Source organism: Elgaria multicarinata, chromosome 4 (assembly GCF_023053635.1).
Source record: "Elgaria multicarinata webbii isolate HBS135686 ecotype San Diego chromosome 4, rElgMul1.1.pri, whole genome shotgun sequence".
Lineage (NCBI taxonomy): Eukaryota > Metazoa > Chordata > Lepidosauria > Squamata > Anguidae > Elgaria > Elgaria multicarinata.
This window is the reverse complement of record NC_086174.1, coordinates 38,631,358-38,656,222: the sequence shown is the minus strand read 5'-3', so window position 1 is coordinate 38,656,222 and position 24,865 is coordinate 38,631,358. Positions and strand designations below refer to the sequence as shown.

The window sequence follows — 24,865 nt, the reverse complement described above, 5'->3', positions numbered from 1 at the left end:
CATACCATATACTGCTTTCATACCACTTTCATAGTGCTATATCCTGCTCGGTGTGGCTCCTGCCTTTTGTATACTACTTTCATACTGCTTTCATAGTGCAATATCCTGCTTGATGTAGATTAGGCCTATGTTTCCTTATCTAGGGAAATCTAGGAATATTTGAAAACATCTGCATCTTATCAGTGGAGTACAGTATTAACCCATTATGGAGTAGCACCTAGAATGACAGAGAGAAACTCATTATAGCCAACAGAAGTTGAAACATAAGGGTATCTTTGAATTCTAAGAGCTTGTAGGGCCATGTGTTATCCATTGGTAGTCTAATTTCAGGCATAGGAGGTGAGAGGAGCAAAGATCAGCTATAGAAAACAAAATCTTGTAGATTTTAATGACAGATTTATACTGTATTTCTTCGATTCTAAGACGCAGTTTTTTCCCTAAATAAACAGCTCTAAAAATGCAGTGCATCTTAGAATCAATGGTGTCTTAGAATCGAAGCAATACGGTAAGAGGAAAAGAGGAAGCTCCTGCAGCAGCCTCGAGCCATGCGAGCGAGGAGGAGCTGGGAGGGTAAGCGCCTGTTTTTTTGTTAGTCAAATTTATTCGTAAGTCCCATCGATTTCCATGGGACTTACTCTCGTGTCATCGTCCCCTGGTGCACAGACAAGTAAAGAGCAGGACTGGAGAGTTAAGCGTTTTAGCTCCTTAATCGCATCTTCTCCTCTCTCTCCCCGCCCGAAAATATTGTTTACTTTTTGTTTCAACGCCCCCCCTTCTTCCCTCGCAAACGGCGGTTTCTTCTCTCACAGAGGGAAAAAAGAAAAGGACACAACCATTAGAAGAAAGCGCGGGGGGGGGGAGGTTGGCTGAGCGGTAAAGGAAGTATTTCTTCGATTCTAAGATGCCCTTTTTCCCCAAATAAACATCTCTAAAAATGGGGTGCGTCTTAGAATTGATGGCGTCTTAGAATCGAAGAAATACGGTAGAAAAGTGAGTGTAAATAATAAAGGACATTTATTTATTTATTATATTTATATACCGCTCAATTATCTAACACAGATTTCAGAGCAGTGAACATAGGTATAAACAGTAAAAGAAAGATTTAAAAAGCAAATAAGGAGAAGCCTTAGTGCTCTAGCAGATATGAAAAAAATGTTTAAATTTAACATGAGGAAATTAAAAAGAGGGAGAATTCAAAATAATTGCAGAGTAATCTTATGTAGATTTGCTCAGATGGCAGAGCCACTGTGGTTGATGGAGCTTTCTCCCAGGTAACTGTGTAATAAGATTTCAACAGCAAAGGTTTAAAGTCAGAAAGAGGAATGTGAGTGAACAGAAGATTGAAGTAGTCAAACTAAGAGCACAGACCACTAGAAAGAAATGAATCTGGGAGATAATCAAAAGAAAAACATTACAGATCTCCAAGATATTTAAGAAAGGAATACAAGAGAAGATGTAGTAAAACTGGACAGAGAACACATTCTGATTTCCGTGCTTAAATTTTCTGTGTCTATTATGTTAAATATTGCTTCATGACTGTTGGATTGATAACATTATAGAAATTTAAATCATAGTTCCTTTCAGCAATGAACCTCACTAGCAGCTACAAATGTAGTATCCCCAAAACTTAAAAGCCAGATTGCAAACTAGGGTATCAGTGTGTTCAGGTAAATCTTATTAAAATACTGGACACTACATAGAAGTAATAGAACAGGACTGAATCCAAATGAATTATGCTTCTTCTTGCATACTGTATTAGTAGATTTGGTTTGCTTAAAACATTTCCCTCAATTTTACTTATATTTGTTTTAGAGGCAAGGAATTAAATAACATATTTTAAAAGTTAACACAGGGATCATAATTTTAAGATATACCTTGTCCATTCAAAATCTTCAACGTTACAAATCTCGTGATCTATCAATGTAGTTAGCACATCCCTGCAGTGGATGAACAAAGTAACCAATGCCTCCAATGCACTTTGTTTATGGTAGGGAAGAACGTTTGATGCTATCTCTGCAAGTTGCTCTAGAAGGCTGATTAGGTCATCACGGCTTGCTATCAACTCCTTTTGGGGATTATAACTTCGCAAATTTGATTCACATTCCTCTGTGAACATTATTTGACTCTAGAAATAAAACACTGTATTAGCCACAATAACGAATTGTTTGCTTGCAATTTCTTAGTTAAACTATGAAATTCTCCACCACAAGATGTAGTGAAGCCCACCAACTTGCATGGTTTTAAAAAGAGATTAGACAAATTCATAGAGGATAAGGCTATGAATGGCTACTAGTCCTGATATTAGTTCCAGTATCATAGGGATCATGCCTGTGTATACCAGTTGCAGGGGAAGATGAGCAAGATGCTGCTATTGCACTCATGTCCTACTTGTGAACTTCCCACAGGTAGTATCCAATGCTAGTGGTAGGTACACACAGTACCTACCACTAGTGCTACTGGAATTTAGCAAATCCTTAAACAAATGAAAATGAGTGGAAACAAAAGGCAGCTTCACTGACCTGTCCCATTCCAGAAATGAGTGCTTTGGCTTATTTCTGGGGTTGCCTTAGGAAGTTCTAGCTTCCCATAGCAACACGCTAGCAGTGGGTCCCACTCTTGCAACAGAAACAGCAGGAGTGCGGTGGCAGTACAGAATAGTGTCCTAAAGTTCCAAGGAAAAAACTGGAACTTAACATAAATTCAAATTCTTGAGGAAGGCAAGAGAGAATTCAAATATTCTTCAGGATATCCTTTCCTGTCAGACAAGAACGCAGGGCGAGTTGAGGCTAAATCTTCCTCAGGAGAGGTTCTCCCAGGCCCACAGACCAGAATGGAAAAAGAAGCAGGAAACCCAATTCAAGGTTAAAACACACATACACACAGGTACAGAAAAATATGACAAATATGATGCAATATAAACAAACAAGAACACCAAGAAAGAAAGAAAGAAAGAAAGAAAGAAAGAAAGAAAGAAAGAAACTCAGGGGAAGAGGGCTACCCTCATGTGCTTATATCCTGCTGAGGAAGAGGCTCTCCTCATACCCAACTTGTATCACTTTCTCTCCTGGAGATGAAATGGGTTTGAGCAAAAAGAAGAAAGAACCACTTCCAGAGATAAATAGGATACAGAATTTATCTTTGAAATGATGGCGAGACCAGGCCTTAGAATCCTGTTGTCTGCATGGAAAACACAGCTCAAAATTGGAGGACAGTGCTTCCAACTTCGAGACCCTTCTAGCCAAAATACTGGCTGTCAGGAAAACCATCTTGAGGGTGAGGTCTTTCAGCAGCACTAGGCTATGAACTAAAACAATAACCCATGAGTGCCATCAGCATCCAGTTCATGTTCCCGCTATGGGACCCAATCTACCAGAAATGGATCAATCATCCCCTTTAGGAACTGCCAGACATGCAGATAGGAAAAGATAAATTCCCTTCTTCTGGCAGCCCAAGATGCTATTAAAGACTGCCACTGACGTTTCAGTGTAAGTGCTGAGCCCCTTTTGTAAAGTCATCCTATAAAATCTGAAATACATCCAAAACATTACTCTGGTCTGGAGTAGTTCATTTCTGATCACACAGGTCAAGTATTTCTTCCACATAGACCCATAATGTCAAAGAGCAGACAAAATCTCATCTGAGTAGCCAAAGTGATTAAGCCATTCCCATTCATCTTCAGATGGAATATTTCCAGGTGTGGTATAGCACCAGGCCCAACAGCACAAGATTTTTTTGGCATAACAATGCATCACTAGTCGGATGAGAGCAATAGATACAAAAACATGACCACCTTAACTAGTGGGGAGCCATCAGAATGACTTTGGGTCTAAGGCACAATCTACACTACTGCTTTATCGAAGTGCACTGACAACTGTTGAGGCCCATGACACATTCCATATACCATTTTCAAACTGCTTTCATAGTGTTATATCCTGCGTGGTGTAGATCTGGCCTAAATACCCTGATTCTTGAATGAAGCTCATTGGTGGAAAGGCACAAAAAAATTCCTTTGACCATTTCTTGACCAGAGCATTTGTCCTTCCCATCTGTGCACTGGAGTAAGGACATGAACTACTCCACTTATCTGTTCTCTAGCATTGCAAACAGATCTACATGGGGTGTTCTGAAGCACCAAATGATTTGATGGAATACTTTCCTGTACAGAGTCCACTCCCAGGGAGACTGTTTCTCACTCCAACCAGATGTTTCGCCATGAGGAAAAGGAGATCTGCCCATCTGAGAATATCACCAACATCTCAGTTGAGCAAGCAAACGTTTTGGACTACAGTTCCCAGCATTCCTTACCATTAGCTATGCTAGCTAGGGCTGATGGGAGTTGAAATCCAAAACATCTAGAGGGCATCAGGTAGGAGAAGGCTGCACTAACACAAAAACCATCTCATTAGAGGCAAGTAATTAGTAAACATTGTGAGGTTGTCTTTAACCTGATTCTTTCCATCCAACATCTAAACAAAGTTCAAGATAAAATGAGTGTATATACATTTAAGTGGTATTATTAAAAGTTTTTAATGAATCTAAAATGACTATTGCTTACCACAAGTAGAACCACCTGTCCTGGATGAGTAAAAAACCATTCTTTAAATTCCATTTGATGCCATTCTCCCACTCCAACTGTTATAAATCTTAAAGTACATTATATAGTTAGAACAACATGATGCAGCTATAACAAAATTATCATTACAGGTTACTATACTACAAATAAAGGAATGTCTCTGAGGAGGGAACGAAAGAGATGTGGAGCTTCTACTGCTCCCTGTATCTTTTCCCTCATAATATAGCATCTAGAGCTTTTCTACATGAAGCATTTATCATGCATTCATCATTCCCTACTCACGTTTCTTACAGGTTCTTTAGACAATGGCATGACCTTCCAGTTTTGCTTCTGTACCTAAAGAGCACTTTTGGCGATTTTTTATTTAGAACAGGGAAAGTATGGTATTTAATTGTAAAACCAAAAAAAGTGCTTTTGTGCTTTTGTGCTATTCTGCCAGAAATGCTCTTTAGACACATGGCTTCTTCACATTCAGCAAAAATCTTGCAGCCTTACCAGGGCAAAGTCTTCTGGAGTCTCCTTGGCCTTAACCATCAGCAATATACACACACTCCCCCTTCTTTGTTTCTACCAGTTCGTTCCCATAGGTTTTAATTCTACTGCCAGCATATGGCAAGGTTTTATAGCGCATTTTCATTTTATTACAGCATTTTCAGGGTTTTCTAAAATGACGTTTTCCCGCTTAGAAACAGCACAAGAGGCATTGGAGGTTGATGATGTCATGAATAGGACCCGCAAACCTCCATGAGTGACAAGCGTGCAATAAATCGTTCATGTGGAGAAGCTAACAGAGGCAAAAATGGAGGGTTATGATGTCATCTAAAGAAGCCGTAAACAACTTTGAGTACTAAATGATAACAGCACAATAAATGCCTTGTATAGAAAATTACTTAATGTTTCACCCAGCTCAAAATCAGCTATTTTGCTTCGGATGTATTTCAGAGTTAAGGCAACATTATTTTGGAGGGAAGAGAATTGGAGTGGCTTCCATTTTGTTTGTACCAGAAAATCCTGTTCTGAGGCACTTTTTGAGTTTGGGGGAAATGGCTACCACTCATTAGGGGCTGTTATTATAGTGGATAGCCGTTTAGTATGTACACTTTTGCAGAGTAGATGGATTGTTCTCCAGCAGCTCATTTTATTTGAGAGTTGCAGTGTAATATATCCCTCCAGAGAAAGGGCAGTGACTAAAGCAGGCTTGTTAAAAATACAGATGAGATGTCATAGTGTTCTGTTCCAGACAGCCCTATTATTAAACTTCAACTAATATGCATTTTTTTCTTTTTAAGTTGGCTTTTTTAAAAACAAGGTCTTACAAAAAAATAAAGATGCTTTATCTGAAAGCAGACCCAAAAGTTTAAAAGGTGCCTCACTCTAATCAGAAGTAACCTCATTCAATTCAATCGGAACTACTGATTGTGACATATTTCCATGGACTAGAGCACATTTCATCAGATGCATGAAGTGCTATCCTCAGTTGGAAGACCTAATCAAATAGCTTCTAAGGTGCTACAGAATTTGTTCTTTTACTGCTGTAGATTAACAATTTTTATGGATAGTATTACACATATGAATTTACCAAGTAATGGCCCATGCCATTTACTAAAAGGGAATGTGTCATGTCACACCCAGTTGTAATTATCTATTAAAATAATTGTGTGAGACCTAAGCAGAGCAAGATTGCACTAACTCCCAATCCTAATTTAAGACTACAAGGGCAATAAAAAGATAAAGGATGGAGATTCTGGTCTTTGATTATAACTAATACTTTTAAAAAGTTGTTTTATAGGATTTCTATCGTGACATGACATATGTACTTACTTTTTCACCATATCATACATGGTACTCTCAACATTTCCTAGCCACTGTTCCACAGGACCTCTAATACGAATGCCCCTACAAGACAGTATTTGAAAATTCACCACTTAACAGGAATAAAAAGACATACCAATTTCTTTTTTCTAAATGCATATATAAACACTCTTGTGCTCTCTCTGTGCTAATCTTCAGGGTTTGAATATTTTTAAAATCCAAATACCCTGACCTACAGCTTAAAGATCTGGGGTTCTGTAGTGTCTTGGCTCTATGGCAGCCTTTTCCAATATGGTGCCTTCCATAAGGGTTGAACTACAATTCCCATCATCCCCAGCCATTACTGATGCCAGTAGGAAATAGCTTATTACTTCCTATTTCTTCCCGGAGGGGAAAGAGGAAGTAAATGAAGACCACGTGGCCCATTCAGGGGCTGTTTTTATTGCACAGCTTTTCCTGCACACAGCAGGAGATTGCGGCACATTCTGTTTTATAAAAAAGTCAGATTAAAAGGGGTCTATTTTGCGATGGGAAAACAAGGAGCAGGAGGCACACAAGAAGCAGATGACGTTGTCTAAAGGATGCATGCACATCTGTAAGTGGGCAGTACAGAGGGGTGCGATAAAACACTCGTCTGATGAACCTCTTTATCCTCAGTATTCATGGAAAGCATTCTAGTATTGTCAAACGAAATTGTACATGGATTCACCTTTTTGCATTTGCAACGTTCTTAAAGAGCAGTAAGATATTTATAATGGATCATCCAGAGAATCGATCCATTCATATAGATATAAACATGTTCTATAGCAATTGGCTTGAAAATCTACAGAAAATCTATGCTTCTTATTGCATTTTAACTGACATCTTAGAAATTTAAAATAATTGTATACCATACTTTGGCACTAGAAGAATCTCTCCTTCTGCCGACCTGATCATTAAAATCACCGGGGGTCTCTGTTCTTGTGGGCGTATATATAACTTCTTTATATTTGCAAAACATTTGACAAGATGTGGCTGCAGCATAAATGTGAAGCAAAATAAAATTGTAAATATTAAGGCTAAGTGTGAGAATTAAGATTTCCCATATACATATTGAATATTACCTGCACAGCATCAGGATTTTTGCTTTCAGCTAGTATGTCCAGAAGTTCAGCATTGCTGAGAAAATAAAATCTTGGGAAAAGCATACGCTTAACTTCAAGGTAGTCCTGTTCCCAAAATTTAAAAAAAGTGAAAAATTGATTACAAATTATGAAATGAAAATGAAACTCTAATACAGTATCCTGCACTTTTCATCCTCTTGGAACATGTTCTTCACTGGCTTCATTTTCTTTAACTCCTCCCTCTTGCCCCTTCTTAGGTTTTTCTTTTAGATTTAGTTACGGCTAAGGTATGATTGGCCAACCAGAAGAACCCTTCCTAACTATTCTGAGCAAAGGCTGAGATATAAAGTAGGGAGGCACTCAGTAGAAACAGCCTGGATGATGTGTAAATTAGACATCTTGATACTGGACTGGACTTGAATTCGTTTAGACACATTCCCAAGAAACGTTAAGAAAGCTGTTAACTCAGTTTCATCTCAATGAATGGGTTCAGACAACACAACAACCCATGTCAAATTAAATATTTTATTTAACCCTTCATGGGTTATCATGTCATCTGGCAGGAATTTTTTAATCCACGATGGTTTATTTGTTCAAAATAACCCACTTTGATAACCCTTAGTTTGCAATCGGGTAATTTAACCCATTCTGGGTTATTGTATCATCTGTCACGCACCATGGATTATTGGGGTCACCTACAGAGTCACACAGCAAGAACAATAGAGATTACTACCACCACTCTGCTCCTCAGAGACATTCTCTATGTAAGAGCAAAACAGCCCTACTGCAGTGTGGGGAACTGCTTAAAGCGGCTACTGCATATGGCCTATGGGTTTAAATGCGCAACTATGATATAGCGACAGAGCAATTGAGCGCTGCTGCAGTATGGGGAATAGCTGAAACCAGCTACTGAAGTATTGTCTATGGGTTTAAAGGTGAAAATCCCAGGTGCGCCCAAAAGAGGGTGGTGTTTGTAAACCATTGGAACTTTGCAAGATCAGGACGAAACTTGACACAGCTTCCCCTGGTAGTGAGGAACCCAATGCATCTGCACTACTGCCGTGCTGTCATTGGGAACGTCTTAAACCTGGTATTGTCTATAGAGTAGGAAGCTTAAATGGGCTTAAACACTGCAAGGGAAGATGGGATACCAATGCGCTCAGTCAGGAGTACTGCAGCAGGACAGGGGTTGGGGCATGATTCAAATCACACACAGTAGCTTAATAAGTTATGCACAGCAGCTTATTAGCCCATTCATGTGGCGGGGCATCATGGACTATTTTAAAAAAACAAATTACTATCCATATTTTATTAATCCATCATGGATTAAAGTGACATCTGGACTTGCCCAATAACTTGATCACTTTTGGGAGCTCCACACTGCAATCAAAGAACATAGTATGATTTACCTCAAGAGCCTTCTGTATCTTTTCCAGGTACGCATTGTTGCTCTGAAGCATTTCAAAAACCCCTGCAGTTGTAGTGGCCTTAAGAGCATTTGGATTCTCTTCTGTATGTTTCATTAACTCTTTCCATTTGTTATCAACGTGAGTGAAATTATTTGCTTCTTCAGGAAGCTGCCTGTTTTTAAACCATAAAATATTCTTAGGGAAAAAATGTATCCTATTCGCCAATTTTAGGCTTAACAAACTTCTCTTTAAATCTTTCCCATCTGCATTAATATAACTTTTGCAGGGCTACACAACTTAGGCAAAATAACAAAGCTTTTATTTACTCATTATATGCTGCCCTTCTGTAGCTCAAGGTGGTTCACAAAGAAAAATCACCACTAAAATAACAACATTTAATTATCACATCTAATACAGCAATTAACAATAATAAAAATTATTTATTTATTTTATTTATTTAAGGATTTTTATGCCGCCATTCAGCCAAAAAAGGCTCTCACGGCGGCTTACAAAACTATTTCTTGACAGTCCCTGCCCACAGGCTTACAATCTAAAAGATTGAGACAAACAAATAAAATCAAACAACAACCCACCAGATCTAAAAAGCCAAGTGCCCTCCAGAATAGTAAAAACAAAATCAAAAATACCCCATAGTTTCAGGATAATCATTAGAGAGAAGCAGTTCCGAGCCTCCTCTAGGGCCTTAGCTATACCTACCGGTCTAGTGGGACGGAGGGGTGAAGATCTCGCAATATTTTTACCGCGAGATCTCCCCTCTGTTTACACATGGTGCGCAACGACCTCAGAGGGAGAGGCATCGCGCCCACCTTTTTTTTTAAAAAAAGAAGATGCGTGAGCGCTCGTGCGCAAAAGGTAAGGTTTTTTTTTTAAAAAAAATTCCCCACTCCCCCCACCCCACCCCGATGGGCGCAGAGCTCCTGAGGAGCTCTGTGCCCAATGTGCAGGTCCCGGCTCCTCGCAAGGAGCCAGAACAAACCGCAATGCCCGCACACACATTTTGCAGTCTCAGGCTCAGCCTGAGGCCGTGTAAAAAGTGGGCCAAAAGTGTAGGGCGAGTTCCCGGGGCAAGGGAGGGATGATCCCTCCCTGATCCCGGGATCCCCTGTGCGTCATGTGGATGCACAGGGACGATCACGGGGATCACCCCGTCTAGCGAAGGCCTGGGAGAATATTCCAGAGACTATGATCAACAGTGGCAAAGTTCCTTGCCACTGATGTTCTGGATTCCCTTGATGAAGTCACTAGTTGCAGAGCCTGACTCACTGATTTAGAGGAAAAAACTATCCCAAAGGGCTTTAAAAAATAAGCAGCGCCAGTAACGTGAATTCAGCCTGAAAGCAAACTGGAAGGCAGTGGATTTATAGTGTAAAATCAGCCAAATGTATTCCCATCTCCTGATATCCACCAAGAAGCAAACATTGCATCAGCATTTTGCACTAGTTGCAGCACGTAAGTGCATTACAGAAAATTTTAGAGGTTATAAAAGCATGGTGTGGTTCCTCCTTTCTAAAACCACAATTACTGAAATGCATTTTTTCCACATGCTTTTACGTAGCAACCACAAAACAGATATCTGTCTTCAGGTCTGAGTCTTTTTAAAGGTTCTCCCTAGCCTTAACCACCACCCACCCCCACTCCCCTTATCTCTGTTCTATCTAAATTTTTACTCTCTGACTACTACAGGTAAATTCTGACCATTTTTCCTACTTGAAATCTATGGGACCTACAACTGTTTAATTTTGGCTGGCTTATCCCTGTATTTTAAATGTGAAGTTCTTCATATTGTTGAAATGGTCAGCTGAGTCTAAGACATATATCTGTCAAATTTCACTGAACACTGCTTTTGTTAAATCTCTATTGAGGGGTAGGTAGACGGTAGATCACAGGGTGATCACAATCTTTTACAATATCTAGTACAACAGCAGAAAATTAATTTTAACAAATAGGAATTGTTGTTCTCTTTGTCTGTCCTCCTTTACTCCTGATGCTCCAAGCTTTGGGTGTTTAGAAAACTATTTATTCAGGGGTTGTAATTTTGTTAGCAGTGTCAAAACTGCAGTTTATGCTCTCTAAATGACAAAACTAGTCAGTAAACTGCAATGTTTAAATACTGAGATATTATTCTTGTATGTTAATGATGATATTATATGATGACTATATAATAAAATACATATTAAAAGAACCTCACTTAAAAACAGTGCAGATTCACATCATGTATGGGCTCATCTACACCAAGCAGGATATTCCACTATATAATAGGCAGGAGCCACACTACTGCTTTATGGTGATATTGAAGTGCTCTGCAGGATCTACACTACTGCTTTATACTGGTAATGAAGTGCACTGACAACTGTTGGAGCCCATGACACATCTACACAAAGCAGGATATAACACTATGAAAGTGGTATGAAAGCAGTATATGGTATGTGTCAGGGGTCCCAACAGTTGTCAGTGCACTTCAATACCACTATAAAGCAGTAGTGTAGCTCCTGCCTTTTATTTACCGTTTTCATACCATTTTCATAGTGGAATATCCTGCTTGGTGTAGATGAGCCCTACGTCTTTCTAATCCAGAGCCAGATACACTAGAGGATATAGCCAATGTTTTGGCTTAATTACTAAGTGATAAATGAAGTCATAATGCTGCACCTATGCCTACCTTTTTATTTCTGGTGCACAAAAGATTGGCTCAAGGTAAATCCAATTCCTTTGACAAGTCAACCATTCCTCCAGAGTACAAAAAAAGAGGTTTAACTTATGATCCCAAGCATCCACAAGACTCTGTCACACAAAACAAAATAATCATAAACTGAGGCAATGCTAGCTAATTCTCCTCTTTGATACATTTGACTTAGTGAATAAATCTCATTTTTGTGCATTCAGAGTAGATTGTGGAATAAATGTGAACAGTTTAAAGCACTGGTCTTGAACTGGTGGGCTTTGACCAAAACTAATTCACATTCATATATAAAGTGGGACACACCAGCAGCTACACAACCATCTTTTGGAAAGAAAGAGAAAACGAGCAAGAGAGAAAGAACACTAGATACACAGATATAGTGTAGGTAAAAAGCAGATATGGTGTAGGTAAGAAAAATGTAAAATGTGTTATATGTTAAAAACAGGTCCTGTTAAAAGTTTGAACACTGCTGTTTAAAAAGTCTGTTTTTTCTAGGCTTTTTTGGCTTTCTAAAATGAGAAGTAACCATGTATGATTGAGCACCTGAATATTCAAACTATCCGCAAGGCAGCCAGTGTGATGTTGTGGTTAGAGTGATAAAATAGGCCTTGGGAAATCCAAGTCCTAGTCCCCAGTTTAGCCATGAAGCTCACTGGGGGACTTCAGGCCAGTCTCTGAATATCAGCTTAACCTACTTCACTGGGCTGATGTGAGGAGAAAATGGGGAAGAGAAGGGCCACGTAAGCTACCTTGGGCTTCTGCAAGAAAAAAGCCTGTTTATAAATATAGTAACAGTTGTAGTACCAGTAACAATAACAAAAACACATCCCAAGGATGGTTTACCTTAATTGGTCCAACAAAACAAGAACCTTTAATTGTTGAAATTGTCACTTGAGAATCTTCTAACAGAGCAACTATGTCTTCAGCAGATGAAATAATGAAAGTAGCTGATGTTTCAGTGTGATATGGAGATAAACGAAAATTAGCTTTACGCCAAAGGGCAATGGTCTTTTTCAGCATTACTTCAAGAGTTGTTTCATTGGTAGCTGTTAGAGATACTTCATTTATTTGTTTTTTGCATTGAAAAATCTACAGGTTAAAAAAAAGACTCATTAATAATGTATGCTATGAGACAAAAAAAGATACAATCTGTTTTATTCATAAGTGGCCAAGTTATATGTTAGAGGTAATGTGAACTGAAGGTTCAACCAATCATAATGCACATTCACACCTCAAAGAGAATGTACAAATACATGACGGAAAAATCACACACATTGCCTAGTCAGCAGACATAATCTCCAACAAGCCTTGGGGAGTGTTTATATCTTGTGACAGGGCTTTGTACATACCCTGGATGTTATCCATAAGCTCCAACACCTTTCCATGTTACCGTTAGTGGTTCAGTTGCTTCCACCTCCATGGTTGCTCATGATAATATGTATTCTTCTACCTATTTGGTATGTTATTATGCAATAATGAAAGTAGGCAGCAGAATATACATGATCAGGAACAACGTGGAAGCAACCACAGAGGCACAGGGAACTACTCTTCACCAGTTAACATGTAAAAGTAGTTTCGTTGCTGCGTTTCCATGGTTGTATCCCATGCCACACCACTAACGTTCAAATGAGAGCCAGTGTGGTGCAGTGGCTAAGGTGTTGGACTGGGAGCTGGGGGATATGAGTTCTAGTCCCCACTCGGCCATGGAAACCCACTGGGTGACTTTGGTCCAGTCACAGACTCTCAGCCCAACCTATCTCACAGGTGAGGATAAAATGGAGAGGAGGAGGATTATGTATGCCACCTTGGGTTCCTTGGAGGAAAAAAGATGGGATATAAAATAAATAAATAAATAAATAAATGATGGAATCACACTAAGCATGTGCACTAAGTGAAAACAATGCTACTGACAATTATTTAAAACATTCTCATAGGCAGTATAAAGTTCTGAGTTTTACATAAAAAGCCTAACAAGTGTCCACTGGTCAAAGGACAATAAATCAGCAGGGCTTCAATTCATATCTGTTTGTAACAATGGCCATGTGAAGGACCTTAGAAGTCTTAGGGCGCTGGTTGGGAAATGCTGGTGTCAGGAGGAGGAGGAGGAGGAGGAGGAGGAGGAAAAGAAGGAGAAGGAGAAGGAGAAGGAGAAGGAGATGGAGAAGAAGGAGAAGGAGAAGACGACCAGCCAAGACAGGAAGCGGGGTAGGAAATTTTTCAAGATTCTCTTGGACTCAAGGAGGAATCTTCCCAGGAGCTTATTGGACAAGAGGCTCAGGCTCAGAGATCATCCTCTCCACCTCTGGGAAGTCAGGCCATAGCTAGACCTAAGGTTTATCCCAGGATCATCCTGGGTTCAGCCCTGCCTGAGCGCTGGATGCCCTGTGTGGCACTTAGATGAACAGGTTTGACCCCAGGGCAATCCTGGGATAAACCAGGATAAATCAGTCTTTCTTGGAGGGGGAGGGAACATTGGAATTGACAGATCACTGAGTCCACTGCAGGGTCAAGCAGGTGGAGTTGAGAGGAGGTAGGAGGTGGTCTTCTAGGTTAGCTACTCGACAAAGATTATAACTTGAAGACCCTCCCTGAAGGAAGGATTCGGTAAAAGCTTATTGGGCACTGTGGGAAACTGTCTGTTTAGTTGATAGGCAACTGCCTTGCTTTATTAGGCTAATTAAGATTAGAGGACAGCTCCTTGCATTCACACACCCTTCAGGTATGAAGAAATGTCTATTTACTGAATTAAGCCTGAATAGGATTGCACTCTTAGAGACCTTTCTGACTTCATTTGGAACATCCAGTTATCCGAACTATATGTTCAAAATGGTACCAGATGAATGGACTCCATCAAATATGGGCAAATAATCAAGATATACTAGAGTTCAGTAGCAAGTCTAATTAAAATAAAATTGATAAAACACAACGGAAGTATGTTAAACTGTAAAACTTGATGAAATGCCCAACACAGACTAAAAAACATAAATGGCAAAAACAAAACAAAACATTTTTACAGCAAAATAGTTTTAAAAGTAGTGCTTCTTAATTATAAATTAAGTAATTACATCAATTTCCAGAATCTTATCCAGGGTAAGTCTTTTATCCCAAGAAACAGACTCTCCAACAATATTCTGTATTGTTTCCCAGTGCCTTGACTGAAGACAGGGATTCCTTAAAGATATAATAATAGGCAAGAATCCCTTAAAATCCATTAATGAGTTCTTCAGAGCTGGTAAAATTGTGTTTTCTGGCAAGCCTTCAAAAGATGAAAACATTATGGTCAAGTCAAAACACTTCCCATAATTGATTTGTTTCAAACACATCTTAAAATAAAAATACTCCTTCCTTTTGTGAGATTTTTTTTTTGGTCTGCCTTTACATAAGGTTAGATCCAAATTTAGTTATAATAAGGGTAGACCTATTGAAATCAAAGTTTACTTCCACCCATTTCAATGGGTTTACCCTAATTAAGTCTGGATCCAAGGTATCACTGGTTTTGTATGAAAGCTATTTTATTGTCCTTACTTACATTCTTAAGTATTTTATACTTGCATTCTTTTTTCACAATACCGGTTTGCTATTATCTTTCTGGGTGGAATCCAATGGAGGATTTCCTTCTCCACTGATTCTCTTCCACCCCGCCAATTCCATTGCACTAGCGCCCCCCTCAACACTTGCACAATGGCAGTTTAGCGCTTCCAGGGCAACCTGAAATGAGTGGAAACAGTCGTTTCTGAAAGGAGGTAGGTTGGTGGAGCTTTTTCTGCTCATTCCACGGTTTCCCCTAGGAAGTGCTAACTCTTCCCTTGCATTGGGTTCCACTTGAGCCACAGAATTGGCAGGACTCACTGCTTGTGGAAGGGAATCACCAGGGCAAAAAGGAAACAGCAGGAGTATAAGTATCCTGTTGGATTCTGCCCACTGAGGTTAAAATAATCTTGCATTTAAAAATGGGACTTTCTCTTGATAAATCTTCATAGCTGAACTAAAACCAAATATTTATTATTCCATTTCCAAAACAAAAATTTTTAATCTCTAATGAAAAAGTTTTTTCTTTCAATTCATTCATACTTATTGCAATTATCAAGTACATTTTACCTTTTTCTAGAATATGTACGATCTGCATGAATCTGTTAACATCTCTCTGAATTAAATCCACATCAAGATTCCAAAAAATTGTGTGTTTCCACTTAAAGAAAAGCTTGCCCCACTCTTCCTGTGAATCCCACAATAATTTACGCAAAGCAAGTTCACTTTCAATTTCAGAGAGCTCAGCGTTCACTCGCTGAGAATCCCCTGCTTGACCTCTATGTGACAACTTTTCCAGTGACAGCGATTTCATGTCACTAATAGAATTATCAAAAACAGCCTGGTAATTTGCATATGTCATTATTTTCTCATTAATAACTGCCGCTTCTTCAATGAGGCTTTCGATCATCTCTTTAGCTGTCTTAGGCAATGTTTCACTGAGGAGGAGGACAGGGTTTCTTACCTAAACAACCAAAATAAATAATCATCACAATCACCAAAGGACTTGATTTCTGTCACAAACACAACTGTCTCCGCATAGACATATGGTGTTATATATGCATGGGTTAAATTGGTGAGAGGGTTGTTGCATGCTACAAGGATGTTAATGCACTGAATCTACTTTTGGTTTTGTTGCAGAAAAAAGATCTCAGTACAACATGAAAAGCATTTCCTTTCCTGCTCTTCTACTACATGACCTCTAGAGGGCACTGTGGTATAGCATAACGGCACAAATACATAAATGAAAATGTGTTTCTCTCCCCCCCTCCCCCCCCCCCCGGTTTTTCATACATCTTTCCTGCTCTAAAAAAAACCTCATCTAAAGTGCCGGTTACACGCAAAAGTGAAATTGAAGGGTCACTATGTAATCTAAAGAACTCGTAAATAACCATGAGTAGGGAATGATGTGTGCACAATAAATACCTTGTGTAGAAAAGTTCTAGAGGTGAGTGATCAGCCTCTGGCTTTTCTTGGATTGGCTATGAGAAAAAGAGGCGACTAGCTCTGGTGCTATGAAATGTCAAAAGAGGTTCCTTTATTTTTCTTATCTGAAATATAAAAAATGTTCAATTTTTTTAAAAAAGTAAGCGTTGTACAAGTTTGCTTTAAATTTCTTTTGAACATTTTTTATATTTCGGATAAGAAAAATAAAGAAACCTCTTTTGACATCTTTTTCTCATAACCTTTTCGTGGTGCTTTTTTCCTCTTTTTCCACTATTTGCTTGGATTGGGTCATAATTTTGGTAGGTTTCCCAGGAGAGCAAAATTGAGGAAACCTGAAAGCAATCCAAATTAATCCAAGGGCTTGGAAAGATGTTGCCAACCAACCTCCTACCGCTGTGCTATCCCTCACTATCCCCCAAACACATTCCTCCTACCTTCCCTTCGTGGTGGCAGCAGTGGCAAAAGCACACAGGGAGAGGATTGAAGATCTCTGCCATGCTGTTGCATTTCCAAACAGTGTTGCACAGGACACAGGGGACTTTGGGAAAACTAAAATTGCCATAGACTCTTTGCCTCACCACATTGTTAGCAAGTGTCATTGGGAAACAGAGAGTAAGAAGACAGGATGAAAATCTCATTCAGTTCTCTTCCTCACACACCTTTGCCCTTGTTCTGGCTTGAACTGAGTAATAGGCCTTAGCTAGACCTACCAGTAAGTCCGCAACGGAGGAGGGGAGATCCCGCGATGTGAGTATTGCGGGATGTCGCCCTCGTTTACACGTCAGGTGCGGTGACCTCCAGAGGAGAGGCGTCGCGCCCACCATTTTTTTTAAAGGAATGGAGCGCACGAACGCTCATGCTCAAAGGTAAGGGTTTTTTTAAAAAAATTAACTTCATTTCCCCACTCCCCCCACCCTAGCCCCGATGGGCGTAGCTCCCGGGTCCATGCAGGTAATCGCACGGAGCAGGGGAAAGCTGTGGAAACAGCCACACGCTCGCGGTCTCGGGCTCAGCCCAAGACCATGGGAAAAAGTGGGCTGAAAGTGTAGGGCTTTATCCCGGGGCCAAGGAGGGATGATCCCTCCCTGAGCCCGGGATCCCCTGTGCATCATCTGGACACACAGGGGAGATCCCGGGTATCAGCCTGGGATAACCGCTGGTCTAGCAAAGGTCTGAGTTACGGTCAGGAAGCAGATAGGGTGTGCTTGGGTTGTGGGGACAGCTTTAAGAGACAGGGACAGGCAGCATAGATATGTGGGGAGGAAGAGGAACCAAGAATCCTCCTCTATCATGGATCAAAACCTGAGCTAGAAAGAAGTTAGGGTCTTGACATGAGGTTTAATGAGTCCCTGAAATTTCTTTCCAAGCCTGGTTCAGGATAACTTCATCAACATTTCTAGTCTGTACAAATCCCTACTTTGCTTAACCAGTTGTACATCAGAAAGTTTCCGTCTTATTCTTGTTTAGAGGCGGGTTCTAATATCTAAGGGGAAATTTTCATGGTCTTTCTTTCCCATTATGCCTCTGTGTAATTTAAAATATTTTGTACCAGACAATTTTGGCAATCTAAATTAATTAGTCTGCAAAAAAGGGGGGGTCTCTTCCTTTACCTACACCCACCACTGAAAACTGAAGCAAATCTACAGTTAAAGCTTAATAGGGAAATTTAATGTACCTCAGCTTTGGTCTCACTTTTCTGCCACCACTAAGCAAGCTAAAAGATAGAAACTTCCTGATAACTTACTTTGTTTTTGTATTCCCTCATTTCAGCCTGCAGGTTGTCAACATATTCTCCCAAGCCTTCATTGAATTTGATAATATAGTCATCCTTTGTTTTTTCACAAATAAGGACAGTCGATTGAAGATTCTGAAGTGTACGCACAACAGTCTGATAGAGAGCAAGTTGCTGAAGTGGAAGGAAGATGTCATAGTCTTTTGCAATGAAGTAGAGCTGAGAGAGACTTTCAAACTGATTTTTTATTTTGGGTAGCTGTGAGGAAATTTTACTGAGATATAGCAAATGCTCAATGAATCCATCCACTGTTACTAGTTCTTTGCTCAACTTTGCGACTGCTGTCCTGGTAACCTGAATGCAATGAAACATTAATAAAATATTTTCTACTACATATCCACACATATACAATTATTCCCCAGAAACTGAGGCAGAGAGCTTTGGCTTTTGGGCGATATAGAAATGCAATAAATAAATAAATAAATAAATAAATAAATAAATAATACTGCCATTAAGCAGTATTTTGTTAAAACAGAGCCATTAAGCAGAGTTTTGTTTCCCAGTATTACCAATAATAAATTTTTCCATATAATACTCTTTACCCTAAACCTTTGTGTAATGAAAAAAACTGCTGCCTTGAACACTATTTGTATTGGAAAGACAAGATATAAATTTCATAAATAAATAAATAAACTGATGCACTTACTTCTACAAGATGTTGATTCTTTGCATCAATAGCTGAATAAAAACATACATGAATTATATTAAGCAAAGCCTCAAAATAGGGCAGGCAGTCTGTCTGATAGTTGAAACTTTTGACTTTAAACATGGAGATGCGCCTTTGAGTAATCATACATACAATCTCCATTATATCAGCTGTATAGTTTTCCAGAATATTTCTGAACTCATGCGTCGACATCTCTCTTTTTAGTGCTGATATCTTGTCAGTTGTATTCTTTGCTTTATCGACCATGCTACAATATTCCATAAAGTTCCTGCTGTAACTCTCTACTCGGCCCAGTGAACAACTCTGAAGAGCCAGAAGGGTCAGAATCTACAGAGTTAAAATGGCAACAAATTATAAACTTAAACATATAAATTAAAATTTTAAAAGTCAGGGGCACATTAATCTTATCTATAATGGTTTCAGCCTCAAATGTAATTATGGAAAGAACTCAGATTGCTTCCTTTGAAAAGTAAGCTAAGGAGAAGACTAGAGGAAATGGGATATTCAGTAGGTGCAGCTTTTTTTCAGTCCTGCAGTCAAGCAAAATTCCCTCGTCATGACTGAAGGCACAGGAGCCAGTTCTCTGCACTTGGTCACCTCTTCAGAAATGCAAGACACACCATGTAGGTAACACCAGAATGAACTATCAGAGACTACTCAATCCTGGTCCTGTAGAATCCCCATCAGGCCATTGGCAAACTAGATGCAACGGTGGCAAATCCATGTATTTCAATATGCACCTGCCCCAACCACATAGAAATTATTTATTTATTCTTTATTACATTTATATTCCACTTTTTTTCCTCCAAGGAACCCAAGGCAGCATACATAATCCTCCTCCTCCTCTCCATTTTATCCTCAATACGACAACCCTGTGAGGTGGGTTAGGCTAAGAGTCTGTGACTGGCCCAAAGTCACCCAGTGAGCTTCCATGGCCGAGTGGGAACTAGAACCCAGTCCATCACTCCAGCCACTACACCACACTGGCTCACATTGATAGCAAAAGGGGGAACAAAAGTAGGGGTGTTGTGTCTATGTGCACATTTTTAGAGGATATATAAAAAGTCTGTGGCTTCTGCATTCCTATATCTTTTGGCTAATATATAGCCAAATATATACCCCCTTTTCCATTTTACTTCATTATTGCCTTTAAAATGATAGAATACAGCCAATGAAAATGGACCAATTTAAAACTTATTCTTTATATTCTGCAGTGTCAAGATCATGGCTGGCAAAACCTTTCTCTGAAAAATATATATTTTTGGCATCCAAATGTTAATCTTACGTAGCGTAACTTTCAAAACATACTTTGCTTTGGTAATCTGGATCTGTTCCTAGGATGAGATCACAGTTTGGCCATTTTGCGAAATACTGTTCTGGTTCAGGATCAATGCATGGCTGCATTATGTTATGTAAAGATTGATCGATGAAGATCGATAGCTGAGCATCTCGAGAAAAAGGAATAACCTGATCTAATGAGAGATAATTCAGAAGTATTTACAAACTCAGAAACTCATTATGCAGTAATGTAAAATAAAGGCCACAATTCATATAACTGCACAATTAACACTGGGCATCCAGTAGGTAGGATCTTTAAAATATTTTTAATCAGGAAAACACCCAACTCTTGAAACAGGAAGCATCCAAAGCAGTTTGTGACAACTAAAGCCTTAGCTAGACCTAAGGTTTATCCCAGGATCGTCCAGGGGTCATCCCTGTTCATGTAAACGACACACAGGGGACGACCCCGGGACGATGTCGGGATAAACCTTAGGTCTAGCTAAGGCCAGAGATATCAGTTCCATTTATTTCACTGAATCCTGATTCACATCTGATAGGGAAAGTATATGAGGCAACTAGTAGGCTTGGAGCCCTCAAGAATTAGGTGAAGGTACCAATTCTGAGAAGCATCATCTCCAGGTGGGTTTTGTTGAGATGTCCTCAAAAAAGCTTGGCATGATTGTGCAAATGGGGGTAGCCTTGTGCATCCATTACTTCATAAAATTGGCCTCTCTACAGAATTTCCACCAGGCTTCAATCATGCCAGATGCCTCATGCATTTCCACAAGTGAGCACATGGGGATTTTATGAACCATTTGAAAATAAATGTTCATTAACTGACTTCTTGATAACAAAGCTAGTTTGGAAAGCATTAGTTTTGGGAGGATATGCAAGGGCCAGGAAAGGGCTCAGTTCCAGGCTGCCTCCTTCCCACAGATCCTGTGCTTTAAATCCCACCCACTCCCATTTACAATATTTAGCTAGACACAATTTGGGTTCTGTCCCCACAATGTCTAATTGTGTCCTAATTTACCAGTATAATTACTGTATATTTAACTGCAGTGGGGAAAGGTTACTTTTCCAGAATTCAGGTTGTTGGTTTTGTCCTTAATTTCAAGTAAAAAATTATGTTTTAACACCATGATACATTTCATATTATGATTTATATTTTACATTAATGCAGAAATTAATGTTTACTATAAATGTCAATAGATATAACTTCTAGGAATTATATCTTTATTTGCTCTCTTAAGAAAGACAGCAAATTAATTGTCTTTTGCACCAGACTTCGTTCTCCTAGTAAGCAGTGGCAGCAGCATCGCTATATTTAGTACATCACGAGTGCTAACCACATATTAATTAAAAAGTACCGTATTTCTTTGATTCTAAGACGCCATCGTTTGTAAGACGCACACTAATTTCAGTACCATCAACAGAAAAAAGCTTTGATTCTAATAAATAATAAATGCACCTGCGATTCTAAGACGCACCCCATTTTTAGAGATGTTTATATGGGAAAAAAGTGTGTCTTAGAATCGAAGAAATGTGGTAATATCTAGCATTGTGCATGGCTGAACAGAGGTTGCTTACCAACAATGTTTTCAAGTCCATCCACAATTCCTTGCAACTGCATTGAAAACTCTCTTCTATTAGGAGTTAGATAAATATCTGTTGAGAATTCTGGAGAACTGCAAAAGACAATATTTTTGTTGTTGTTGTTGACCAAAGATTTTCAGGAAAGAAGATTTTCAGGAAAGAATCAAAGAGCCTGTGGCAGCTTAAAGACTAAAGCTTGAATATTAAAATAAGTTAACTAAGGGCACAATCCTATGCATGTTTAGACAGCATAGGACAACCAGCATGCTGGGAGTTTTAGGGCTTCTTCTGTCTAAACATGCATAAGATTGTGCCCTTAGAGGGCAATCCTATGGCTCTGAGACAGCATCTGAATGGGGCACAGAATGCTGGAGATGCCCCCCTCCCAAGGCCAAAGAAAGAGCTATGACCGTAGAGGGGGAAATCTGAATGGGGATATCATTAAGCTCCTCCTAGCTGCTGTTCCCTCTCCTGAGGTCTGACACTGGGAAGAGGAAGGAGGTGAAGGGATGGGAGGTGGTTTGTGGGTGGGGAGAGAAGAGGCCATGGATCTGCTAGATCCAACAGCCATTCTGCTCCTGCCTCTAGCAGTGAGCATAAGTTACACAGGGTCAGAGGCCCCTCTAAACAAACTATAATTAATTGATTCCCAAATCCATGGTTGCAACGCTGTTGACGACCTCGGCCTTGGGAATCTGAGCAATCCTATTCCCCCCTCCCCCCGGACTCTGCCTAGCATTGCTCCCTAAATCAGTTAGCATTTAAAGTGCCACAGTGATTTTTGTTGCAGCCAACTAACACATCTAATCTCCAAAAAATAAAATGTTAGAAACCACTAAAATAAATATTTAGCCGTTTCCCATTGTTATAAGGATTGCCTCCTCCCATATGTACCTACCCAGACCCTAAGATCACCTTCAGTGATCCTTCGCCCAAGGAAGTGAGGTGGGTGACTACCAGAAGGTCTTTTCTGTTGTGGCACTGCTATTTGAAATCCCTGCATTGCTGCTAGGTTTTATTCTGGTTGTAATTTTATATTGTGGTTTCAAGCTTTCATATTTTATACGTTATGTTGTACCTTGTGGTTTTAATTTTTGTGAACCCCACAGAAAGCTTTGGCAATTGGGAGGTGTAGAAATAAAATTAATAATATAATATATATTCTGCAAAACAAGGTTTCTATGATTATATGTACCTCTTATACATGAGTGGTACATTATCGGATTCAGACATCAACTCTTTCTCTAGAACAGACAGAAAAGCAAAAGCAATTAACAAAACATATCTTCTTTTGTATTTTATTTCTCTCTCCTAATGTTGGTTATCAGATTCCTATAAACAAACATTATTTTTAAATTTAAAGAAAATCTACTGAAGGCCCTGAAAGACAAACAATTCAAAACACAATAAATGATACCTTATCACTTGAGCCCTTCTTACTGGAGAGGCAGTGTGGTACAGTGGTTAGAGTCTTGGTGTAGTGGTTGAATTCCATGATGATAGAAAGTGGCGGTAAGGCTTCAGAGTAAAAAGAGAGAAGGGAAGCAGGGCTACTTCCATCATCTCTGCTGAGGCACCATCTGCTTTTAGCTCTTCCTGATCTGTCACCTAGCAGCAGCCATTGCATCAGGAAAGAGAAGCAGAGCCACTCTCTGCTGGGAAATGAGCTCCTTTTGACTCCTTCTCTCTCAACTGTTTCCATCTCAGCTGGTTGCTAAAAGGGGTGTGCACGGACCCCCCGCTCCGCCCCGCGGGCCGATCCGAAAATTTCGCATCGGCCCGCTCCATTCTGTGCCGCTCCGCCCATATTCCGCTCCTCTTCGCCACGGAGCTCCGGCTCCGAATCGGAGCTCCGCAGTGGAGGGGAGTGGTGCCAGGTAAGGCCGGGAGAGGAGGGTGGGGGGGTTACCGGGCCCTGCTGCCATCGCCGCCCGTGCGGCGACGGCGGCAGAGCCCAGTAAGGGACCAAGGGGGAGGGAGGCCTTACCTGCCTCCATCCGCGGTCCGTCAGCTTCTTCAATTGAGCCCGCGGTTCAGCCACGAAGTCTGGGCCGCAAGTACGGCCTAGACTTCCTGGTTGAACCGCAGGCTCAATTGAAGAAGCCGAGGGACGGCGGACGGAGGCAGGTAAGGGAGAGGAGGGGGGGGTTACCGGGCCCTGCCGCTGTCGCCGCATGGCGACAGCAACAGCGGCAGGGCCCGGTAAACCCCACTTACCTTTCCAACAGAGCTCCGGATCGAGGCGAAGGATCCGCCTTCACCTCGATCCTCTTTGCCACGCTCCGCCGGCCCCCCAATCCTCTTCGCCTCCGCCTTAAGGGGAGGCGAAGCACACCGCTCCGCTTCTAATTCGCCGGTCCGATTAGAAACGGAGCACATCCCTACTAAAAAGCACCACTCCAGATGTTTTGGACTTCAACTCCAATCAGCCCCAGCTAGCATGGTCAATGGTGAGAAATGGTGGGAGTTGTAGATATTTGGGGTGGGGGAACCAGGTTGGCAAAGGTTGCTTTACAAATTGGTGCCTGAATTTACTTTCCTTCCTCCTCCTTTCTCATCCCATTTTCCTTTTGTGTCATCACATTTAGGGCAGGGAGTGTCTTGTTATTTTATTGACCAGAAACCTTTTCAGCTGAAGATCAAGGTAAAAATGCTTTAAATAACAAAGCCACTAAATACATAATGAATGAATAATACTAAGGATGGTGGCTAGCAATCCCATGTGGTGGGATTGGTCTTCCTTCCCATGGTCTTCCTTCAGGACCATGATTTCCCCCCCAAAGAGAATGGCTAGTAGTTGCCATTGTACTTCAGAGATTAGAGAGTCTGTAGTGCAGCACTACAATAGATTATTATTTAACTTATACTGTGCAGTTATATATCTGATCACAAGAATATATTATTCAGTTTTAAATATTTTGTCACTTTAAAAAGTGGTATTCTCACAGTAAACTCTG

At 40.2% G+C, this 24,865-nt stretch overlaps 1 protein-coding gene across 1 annotated transcript in view; it reads right to left on the bottom strand.

The window, feature by feature from the left end:
• DNAH14 (dynein axonemal heavy chain 14) overlaps positions 1-24,865 on the bottom strand; it is a 206,086-nt gene that overhangs the window by 115,676 nt on the left and 65,545 nt on the right. Inside the window, 14 exon segments of the mRNA XM_063125389.1 lie at positions 1,875-2,125; positions 4,556-4,643; positions 6,395-6,469; positions 7,281-7,399; positions 7,489-7,593; positions 8,898-9,069; positions 11,578-11,699; positions 12,442-12,687; positions 14,664-14,854; positions 15,697-16,090; positions 18,317-18,658; positions 19,011-19,358; positions 20,340-20,503; positions 21,903-22,063. Coding sequence (XP_062981459.1) covers positions 1,875-2,125; positions 4,556-4,643; positions 6,395-6,469; positions 7,281-7,399; positions 7,489-7,593; positions 8,898-9,069; positions 11,578-11,699; positions 12,442-12,687; positions 14,664-14,854; positions 15,697-16,090; positions 18,317-18,658; positions 19,011-19,358; positions 20,340-20,503; positions 21,903-22,063 — 2,778 coding nt within the window.